General features: G+C 48.4%; 1 protein-coding gene and 1 non-coding gene across 2 annotated transcripts in view; both read right to left on the reverse strand.

The window, feature by feature from the left end:
• Positions 1-1,990: 1,990 nt before the first annotated feature.
• LOC110591751 (trophinin-like) overlaps positions 1,991-10,461 on the reverse strand; it is a 9,011-nt gene continuing 540 nt past the window's right edge. Inside the window, 12 exon segments of the mRNA XM_021702684.1 lie at positions 1,991-3,901; positions 4,740-4,854; positions 5,418-5,480; positions 5,891-5,933; positions 6,026-6,105; positions 6,818-6,909; positions 7,409-7,488; positions 7,744-7,807; positions 7,923-8,027; positions 8,691-9,825; positions 9,827-9,876; positions 10,163-10,251. Coding sequence (XP_021558359.1) covers positions 1,991-3,901; positions 4,740-4,854; positions 5,418-5,480; positions 5,891-5,933; positions 6,026-6,105; positions 6,818-6,909; positions 7,409-7,488; positions 7,744-7,807; positions 7,923-8,027; positions 8,691-9,825; positions 9,827-9,876; positions 10,163-10,251 — 3,827 coding nt within the window.
• LOC123323548 lies at positions 5,085-5,213 on the reverse strand. The gene has a single exon (XR_006539481.1). It is a non-coding gene; the product is annotated as a small nucleolar RNA SNORA11 (small nucleolar RNA).

Below are 10,461 nucleotides of genomic sequence, written 5' to 3' on the forward strand. Positions count from 1 at the left end.
ACAGGATCTTCTTAAGATCCCAACTTGTGAAATTCCTCTGGTGCTGTAGGGTATGGAATGGATGAGGACTTCCTGAAGGGAAGGGTTCTGGGGTAGCACCTCTAAAATTGAAGGAGGAGATTAAGTCTCTATGAGTACATATGGGCCTTGTTCCTTGGTGGGCAGCATGGCTGAGGACCTGACACCTTCATTCCTACACTCAGAAGAATCTGTACCTGGACCACAGTGTTCCTCTCTTCTCCAACTCCTGCTGCCATCCTGAGTGATTTCACTGTCCATACAAATTGTCCAAATAATACCCTGGCCTCGAAGTCCCCTGACCCCCTCAACTCTAGTGACCATTTCCCCCTCAGCCATCCACTCCATGGATCTTGGCATCATCTAGACAACCCGCCCCCAGTATGATTTCTCTTTTTCAAAAATATTTTATTTATTTGACAGAGAGAGACACAGCGAGAGAGGGAGCACAAGCAGGGGGAGTGGGAGAAGGAGAAGCAGGCTTCCCACCGAGCAGGGAGCCTGATGTGGGGCTCGATCCCAGGACCCTGGGATCATGACCTGAGCCGAAAGCAGACACTTAATGACTGAGCCAACCAGGTGCCCCTCCAGTATGATTTCTTAAATACAAGGATCCCACTATCTGACCACTGGCCCCCAGTCCTTACAACTCTGTCATCCACAGGATCCCTAGAAACATGCCTCCCGCATAGTGGGCATGTGTGTAGTATTTCTTGAATGAACAATATTTGTTCTTGTACCGCATCAAGAGTATAATCCTTTGATTCCTCCATTGTCTTCCAATCCACCAGTTCTCTTCCTCCTCATTGTTCTACCATCCCTAGCCAGCTTGAATCTTATGTTCCATTTCTTCAGCCACTCTCCATGCATCTAGGTATCAGCAACCCAGTGGTGAAGAGACAGACACTCATATACTCACTGCCTTGATTTCTTTGTTCTTCCATCATAGCCACCAGCAAGACCCAAACCTTGTATAATCCACATTACTTTTTTGGGAGGATCTACTGCTTGAAACAAACCTACGTTTATCTGCTTCCACAGCCACCTTTAAATCCTATTCAGTCAGGATCACCCTCTATTCCCTGGCACTCTATCCCATCCCACCTTCTCAGGCATGTGCTACTTCAGTCAATTCTTGACTATTTTATATCTATCTCCTGTCCTTTATTGGTTTTTGCCCCCACACTCTCTGCAACATGCTCAGATCTCTCTCTCTTATCTCAAGAAAACCCTCCCTTGTTCCTGTGTCCACATCTAGTCCCACTCTATCTCTCCGTTCCTATACAAATGTCTCAAAATGAATCTATATTTACTGTCCAGAACCCTCTCCCTCTGCCTTCTATTCTAGGCTTCCCCCCCTCATATCTTTGCTCAATCTATAATCCCCTTGCCTGCCGTGCTTTCTCCAGGTCTCTATCCCACTGAAATCATACTTTCATTTTAGCCTAAAGCTGCAGCCCACCTTCTCTGAAGAGCTACACTGATCTCTAGTTCTTCTATGAACCTGAAATGTCACTCACAACAACCTAAGCACAATAAAAGACAGACAAAAACCTCCAATTCATCTTGCAAATTTAATGTAACTCTGATACCAAAATATGACAGCACACAAGAAGCAAACAACAAAGTAGGATCAGCAAGCAGATTTTTCATAGCATGTCACCCTCAGCTAATTGATAATATCTGCTTATACTGCTGTGTGGACAAAAATTCCAAGGATGTACCTTGGCTCCTTGGGAAGAACTGCTGGAATTCATTAGCCGTATCTGTAAACCTGGGAAATAAACCTGAAAACAAAACACCAAACAGGAACACATTTTAGCACCAAATATACTGTTTTCTCATACTTCCTTCATTGTCCTCATCTTCCCACCCAAACCTCCCACTTTGGGGTTTCTTATAACATTTCCCGCTCTTATATCCATTTCCATGGGCCATGGCTGTGGAAATGTTGTAATTACCTGAAACCTCACTAGCCATAGGAGAAGCTACAGGCACCAAGGCTGGTGGCTCCACCACCAAAGCCAGCACCATTTCTTGGTCCACCGCCAAAGCCAGCACCACTGCTTGGTCCACTGCTGAAGCCAGCACCTGTGCTTGGTCCACTGCCGAAGCCAATGATAGAACTGGGTCCACCATTGAAGCTGGTGCTGGTGCAGGGTTCGCCAATAAAGCCAGTGCTGGTGTTGGAACCACTGCCAAAGCCAATGATGGTACTTGGTCCTCCGTTGAAGCTGTCATTAGGCCCAGCACCAAAGCCATCACTTATGCTGAGGCCACCACTAAAGCCAGCACTTGTACCAAGTGCGCTGTTAAAACCAGCATTGGTGCCCAGTCCATCACCAAAGCCATCGCTTGAGATCAGTCCACTACCAAAGCCAGCACTGGTGCTCAGTCCACTACCGAAGATAGCACTGGTCCCTGGTCCACTACCGAAGCCAGCACTGGTGCTCAGTCCACCACTAAATCCAGCACTGGTGCTTAACCCATGGCCAAAGATGAAACCAGTAGTGGTACTGGATCCATCACCAAAACTAGCACTGGTAGCACCACTAAAGCAGGTGCTAGTGCTAGGATGGCCACCAAAGCATAGGCTGGTGTTAGACACACTGCCAAAGCAGAGGCTGGTGCTGGGAACTCCACCAAAGCCAATGCTGGTACTGGGAGCAATGCCAAAGTCAGTGGTGGTGCTAAGTGCCCCACTGAAGTCAGCACTGGTGCTGAACACACCGCCAAAGCCAGAGATGGTGCTGGGTGCACTGCTGAAGCTGCCACTAGTGCTGACAGCACTGTTAAAACCAGCACTGGTGTTGAGTGCACCACCAAAGCCAACACTGGTGCTGAATGCACCACCAAAGCTGGCACCAGTGCTGGGAGAGCCACCAAAGCAGATGCTGGTGCTTAGTGTACCACCAAAGTCAGCGCTGGTGCTAGAAGAGCCACCAAAGGAGACACTGGTGCTGAGTACTCCATCAAAACCAGTGGTGGTGCTAGGAGAGCTGCCAAAGCAGATACTGGTATTAAGTGTGCCACCAAAGCTGGCACCGGAGTTGGGAGAGCCACCAAAGCAGACACTAGTGCTCAGTGTGCCACCAAATCCAGTGCTGGTGCTAAGCGCACCACTAAAGACTGTGCTGGTTCTGGGTATACTGCCAAAGCTGCTACTGGTAATGAGTGCACCACTGAAGCCAGCAGTGGTGCTGAGTGTGCCTCCAAAGCCAGAGCTGGCTCCACCACTGAAACTGGGACTGCTGCTGAGTGGGACACTGAAACTGGAGCTGACCCCACCACCAAAGCTGGCACTGGTACACGATGTGCCACCAAAGCTAATGCAGGCTTCACTGTTGAAACTAGAGCTGGTGCTGGCTGCACCACTGAAGCTAATGCTGGCTGCACCACTGAAACTAGTGCTAGTGCTGGGTATGCCACTAAAGCAAATGCTGGCTGTACTGCTGAAGCTGGCACTGGTCTTGGGTGTGCCACCAAAGCTAATGCCAGCTCTGCCACCAAAGCCACCACTGGGGCTGGGTGCACCACTGAAGCTAATACTAGCACTATCACTGAAGGTAGCCCTGGTGCTAGCTCCTCTGCTGAAGTCGATGTTGGTGCTGGCTTCTGCATTTCCTTGGGCTCTGGTCTCAATTTCAAATGAAAATCTGTTCCAGGACTGAGCATCATCGCCTAACTCTTCCCTTGTTAGGCAGTCGATATCCATGTCATCCCAATTCCAGGGCCCAGCCACAGCTTCCTCTCCAATCCCCATTTGGGCTCTCGCCTCAGCCCTTGCCTCAGCCTCAGCTGCAGCCACAGCTGCAGCTTGGACTTCCATCTCCACTGCCTCCCGGTACTGAGCAGCCCAGTCCTTGGGGTCTTTCTTCTGTACCTGAAATGGGAATGATAATCAATATAAGGACAATAACATTTGTAATTATGCATTAAGTACATACTATGAGCTTTGTATAAAATCAAGTACATACAATTAATCAAGTACATAAAATTAAGTACATACTATGAGCTTTGTATAAAATCAATAAAATCAATAAAATCAATTTTTTTTTTAATTCTTAGTTTTCTGGGGCTCTATCAGTCCTGAGATCCAATTTCAGCTCTGATAACTAAGGTGCTGTGTGACCTTGGACAAGTTACTTAACCTCACTGAGAAGATGGGAAATGAAAAGAGAGTATGTTATGGATTGGATGTTTGTGTCTCTCCCTCCCAATTCATATGTTAAAGCATCAGCCCCCAGTGTGACTATATGTGGAGACTGGGCCTTTATAGAAGTAGAGTTAAATGATGTCATACGGTGGGGCCCTGGTCCAATAAGATTAGTGTTTTTATAAGAGGCTCTTTCTCCACCATGTGAGAACACAGCAAGAAGACATTCATATGCAAGCCAGAGGGAGAGGCTTCATCAGAAACTGGCACTGCTGGACCTTTATCTGGGACTTCCAGCCTCCAGAACCGTGAGAAAATAAATTTCTGTTGTTTAAGCCACCCAGTCTGTATTATTTTGTTAAGACAGTGCAAGCAGACTAACACAAATTATGAAAGAAAGAACGAAACAAGGTAAACTTTATGTTAGGCAGCATTCTCAGACATCAGTGAAGTTCCATACACTTATATACTAACTGCAGCCTGCCCTGTACCTAACCATCCTGCACACAGCGTGCCCCAGCTAGGGTACCCTTAATATGACAAGTCAGGGCAGCTCTCCTATTACTTTGCATGCAAACTTGAGGACTTTCATCTTGCTAGTCTCATGGTAGGAGCACAAGCCCCAGAAGAACTCATATTCAGGTGGTCTGCTGTTAGGGACCCTCTTGTACTCCAGGTACCTTGGAGAAAGGAAATGAAACTTGCTTCTGACCAAACAAATCTGTTGTGTAACCACTGGGCACCAGGTGGCAACTTCCTTCAAATACTAAACTCAGCTCCTGGAGAAGGATTTCTAAGACCTTCCTTCCCCAGACTCACTCCCAAACACAGTTCATGGTATTGGTCTCCAATATTGAGTCATTTCCCTTTGGATCTGTGCAAGGCAGTCACTTGATGCTTCAGAGAAGGCATGTATAGGGCATGATGTCACAGGAAGGCCAAAGTATCTTGCTACCTGTGAGGAGTAAACCCAAGTTCCTATTGGGTGTGTTGTAAACAGAGGAGCCATTCTTCAGGCACCCTGCTCTGAGCACACCCCAAAGCAAGGGCCTTGTCTTTGGTCTAGCCCAGTCCTGGAACTGTCCACTCATGGGAATTGTGGACAGGACTCATTTCTAGGGCATAGGATACCCATACTACCTCTAAAGCTAGTGTAATAAAAGGGCTGTTTGAGCACTTTCTGAACCAGACCAGTACACTCAGAACGCTTCAGGGCCAGACAAAGCCTCCAAACACCACTTACTTCTGCTTCACAAACTCATCTGTGATGAGCTTCCTTATTTCCCCAAAGAGCGAGTGCCTCACCCTGACAATGGGAAAAATAACCCATAAACAGAGATGAAAACTTCCCAGATGAGGGAAGAGGCATTTCTCAACATGGAAGAAACCTCTCTAGCACATGCAGCAGTCCCAATGAAGCCAGGAAAGTAGTGAACACATGGTCGCTAGAAGCAATAAGTTGAGGCCAGCTGCTTCTTTGTCAGGGATGCCCCTGAAGTTCTATCCACTATCTCAGCTTAGAATGACATAGGGGTGGGAAGATGCAGAGAGTTCAGGACCATATCGCCCATCCACCCAGGTCAGAGCCCTGGACCCTCTACCCAGTCCAGCACCCCCGCTCACTCCACCAGACCACCAAGCTGATGCAGTCCTGGGGCCATCCTCTCTTTCCAAACGACAACATGGACAGCAAGCGCTGAGAGAGCCCAATCATACCCAGGGCGCAGCCCCAGCTTGTGCAGCACCTCCCAGATGACAGCTGCAAGGGGAGGCAAGAGGAGACAGGGACAGAAAATGAACATGTGGAATTCCAACTGTGCCACCCATTCAGCTGCATGCCCAGCCACTCACCCTCACTGGCCTTGTTGCCATTCATAAAAATGACACTCAGAATCACCATGAGAAGACCTAGTTTGGGTGTGTCCTTGGTCCTAGGGGAATAACAAGGTAGAGAGAGGTTTATGTCCAGTGGCCATCTGCAAAAAACACACCAGCCAGCTCACTAGGCTATCCTCTCCCAGATTCCTCAGACGTGACAGAATTCTGCCCAGTCTATGCTTCAAGCGCTATGTGACCCTAAGCAAGGCTCTTAGACTCTTGAGTCTCAGTCTCCTATTGAGTAGCAGGGGAAAATCCAATCCTACCCCATCCCAGGTAGCCAAGAGGATAGAAGAATGCCTGTCAAACTGGGACAACCCAGGGACCCAGCCAATGTGAGTCCCTTCTTTCTCTCCCAGACCCCTCTGCCCCAAAAGAATTCTAGGCACAGCCCCAGTGGTGCTCCTGTCCTTCAAGCATCATGATTCATCCACACCGGGAAGCCCTCCCTTGAGAACCCCACTCTACCAAAGCCAGTAGGAAGAGACAAGCAATGACAGGGCTGCTTTCCTGGGAAGCTTCTGGAGAAACAGAAAACCTGACAGGAGGAATGCACTGCTCCAGGCTTCTATACCCTTCAGTCAATCATAATCAAGCACCATTACCATGTGCAGGACTCCAACTATGTGCAGGAACTGGAACGGGGACTTTTTAGGTCCTGTCTTCCTGACTCTCCAAGGAGATGTGGGGAGAGATGACAGGGATGGGGTAGTGCCAGAGACAGAAGTAGAGCCTCCCTCCCACCCCAGCCCTTTCCCAGCTTACGTTCCCAGTATGCCTGCAGAAGATTCCTGAGTGCTGATGAGAATATACAAGCTACTTTGCTTATCAATTTCCTTCAGATTGACTCGAAACATCTGCCAAGTAAAAGAATAGCCCGTGAGATCACAAAATTCAGCCTAGGCATCAGTGAGCTTCCTGAGAATCCCACAGTTCCCTGTGTCGCTGGGGTTTTAAGTGTGTATGAGAAATCAGTGAGATAGTGCAGATAAAGCACTTAGCTAAGTGGCCACTGCTACAGAAAACAGGTAAGAAATGTACTATTATCAGCATCACCTTTGTAATTAGTGGGGATTTAGGGAGATAGAGAATAGGGAATGAAAAGGAGAGGTGAGCATTTGAAATACATTACAGGACACGTCCAGCATCAAACAGGACTAAGTTGGGAGGGTTGAGTCTTAACTGTGTTTTACCACTGACTTGCTGTGTGACCCTGGGCTAGTCACTGTATGCCCAACTGCATAGTGATGGGGATGGATTAGGTGAGTCTCTGTGGTCTATCCCAGAAGGGACATGTATGTCTTTGTTGATTCAAGGCTTCCCCATTGTGCCCATCCCTCAGGGCTGCCCCTTCACCTTCTCCAGAGCGTAGCTTGCTCGTTCAATGATCTCTGGGAAATAGTCATCATATTCTTGGATGACATCCTTCAGCATGTCTGTAGGAAGGGTGAGGTGGGAGCAGCTGGGCTGAGCAAGGGCCACAGAGCTGCGGCCCTTTGGCCAGCCTGTGGATTCAGTGCAGTCTGAGTTCTGAACTGTGTTAATGGAAGATGCCAGCCATGGCAGAGTGTGAGGAGGGCAGGGGAGGACATATGAGAGAATGAAGAGGCTATAAAAGTAAATGGTTACTCTAGGGCATGGGAGAGAGGGGAGTGGAGAGATTTCAGGGAGGAGGGTTGTTATGACTCTACCTGAGCGCTTGATGGGGATCTTTGTCTGGTCCTTAACCCACAGGTATTTCACCAACTTATTTGCCTGGGAGAAGAGGAATACATGGGGAGATCTCAATATGTTTTTAGAAAACTTGGAAGAACGACAGAAAAGAGGGGAGGTGAAAAAGAGAAGAGACTGGACAGCATTGGATTCTTACCCTTTCTTGCAAAATGGCCACGTCTCGGGGTGGCGGAGGCCTCCAGCCCCATGGGATCAACCTGTAATTACTGCCACCTCTCTCATCCCCATTCGGATGCTTTGACTATATCATTAGAAAGAAGGAAGGTCCAGAGTCACCAGGTGAAAGAGACAGCTCTGTCTCCTTACCCTACCTTCTCCTGAAAATTCCCCAAACCCTTCTTGTAGTGGGTCCTGACCTTACAATTGGCCACCCTAAGTCCTAGATTTGTCTTTCACTGTCTTCCAGCCAGGAGTTTCATTTCTGTATCAGGACAGAAGCGACCCAAGGGCAGGACCTGGAGTTCCTCCTCTTCTTTAGGCCACCACTAACTTTGCTAACTCTATCCCTTGGACAAGTCACTTCACCTCTCTGGGACTCAGTTTCTCATCTGTAAAACTGGGATCTATGATCCCTAGATAGTAGGAGTTACTTTCAAAACATAAAGACACAACCTGTATTACTACCCAAGACCCTGGCACATGGTAACTACTATGTAAATAACAGTTGAATTATATCCAGGTTGTAGCTAAGTGTATGGATGTATTATTTCCCCCACCAATCTGTGAACTTTCAGGGAGCAGGAACTATATCACATTCTTCTCAGCATCTCTCACAGCCTATCCAAACACGGACTGGCTCAGGGTAAAAAGTCTCAGTAAACTTTTATAGAACAAATGAACAAACTAGGAGGATAGGAATGGAAAAGAAGTGAAAAGTTAAGGATGGTGATGTCAGAGATCTCACCTTTTGGTTCCTCTTGCCCCGGGTCCTGGTTGTAGGCTCCAGACTCAACTGGGCCAAGTAGTCATCTGCCAGGGCCTGGACAGCAGCAGCAACCTGAGTCTCAAGGGCACTTATGTTGGTCTTAAAGGTGGCCATCTTGGCCTGGGCCCCTTGGTCTACAATTTTAGTCTGGTTTTCAGCTGCCTGGGTCTTAGTGGCAGAGTTATGAACCCTGGACCCTCTCTTGACCTGAAGGGCAGCTTCTAGGGCTTGGTTTGTAACCATTTGAGCAGCAAGTGGAGCCTCAGAGACCTCATAGGCAGATTTTGGGCCTTTTTTGGCAGCCTTCTTGCCCTTGAATTTTTTGGGCCAGTTAACTACTGCTGAGGCCTCAGTCTGCCTGCTAGCTCTCTCAGCATTTGGGGTCTCTAGGAGTTCAGTGTCAGTATTTATGACCTTAACAGTTGCCTTCTTGGCTTTGGAGGCTCTATTAGTTCTGATGCAGGCTGCTGTGGCATGGGTAGTGGCTGCTTCATTATTAATTTGGCCTTGGGTGGTAGCTATGTGGGTAGTGGTTGGAGCCAATGAGATAGCAATAGCACTAGTTATGGCCTTATTGGCAGCCTTCTTAGCTTTGGAAACTTTCTTAGGCTTAGTGGGGGCTATCAAGGCCTGGGAGTTGGCTGACCCACTGGTAACTGGAGCCTGGATAGCCTGCAGGATGTCTGGTAGGTTTAGGGCCTGTAAGGACAACTTGATCTGTGTAGTGACACTCTCCTTGCCAGTTGGATATTGGGAGCCTTGGGTTGCCTTAGCAGTAACTCTCTTTGTCTTATTGGCTTTCTTAGGCTGAGCAGTGACTGAAGAAGCCTGAGTATTGGCTACTTCAGTGGTAGCTGAAGCCTGGTTGATCTGGGGGATGACAGGCAGGTTTAAAGCCTGCAAAGTTACTTTAGGCTTGTCAGTGGCAATCACATTGGCAGATGAGACTGTAGGGGCAGCATGTATGGCCTTAGTAATAGCCTTAATAGGGGCCTTCTTGGTCTTGCTTTTCTTAGGCCGGTTGGCAACTGGAGGGTCCATGGCCAGAGGGTCCTTGGTTGCCGCCAAGAGGGTATGCATCAGCAAGACATTGTCCTCTTCTGTGGTCTCAGTCTATATCTGGAGGGAAGTGAAGCCCCAGGCTCCCAGGGGGAAGCAGAGGGCCCTACACACTTAGGATTATGATCTGCTGAGCCATCTGGACTCCCTACAGCCCACCCTTTCCACGAAGGCCTCCCCTTCCTCTGAGCAGTGATTGAAGGGGAGGATAAGGGAAGAGGGAGGGAGCAGGAGCTAAAGTCAGGCAGGTTTTCCTCTCCTCCTCCTTCACCTTGCAAGGGAGGACAGGTTAGGCAGGAAATTCTTCAACTACAGAGTGGTAGGGGGCTCAAGATCTGTAAATGAACTCAGGACTGGGCAGATGGCCTGGTGAGAATGTAGAGAGGCCTCACCTGGAATGGGAGCATCCTATAACCGCAGTCATTTGTCCTATTCAGTTTTCTGAAAGGCGAAGTAACTGCTGAGCCTGAGGGGAAGTGGCCTGAATTAGGGGAGAATAAGAAGGAGAGGGAGACTCACCAGACCTCCCACTATCTTGAAAGAAGGGGGATCTCATCCAACTTTGGACCCCAAACGCTTCAACTATGGGGTTCTCATATCTAGAAACCCACACCTCCTATCAGAACCCTAGCCCCATTGCCTCCAAGAAACTGCAAGTCAGTTCTACAGCCCCGCCCCTTAATACCCACCC

Source organism: Neomonachus schauinslandi, chromosome X, assembly GCF_002201575.2.
Source record: "Neomonachus schauinslandi chromosome X, ASM220157v2, whole genome shotgun sequence".
NCBI lineage: Eukaryota > Metazoa > Chordata > Mammalia > Carnivora > Phocidae > Neomonachus > Neomonachus schauinslandi.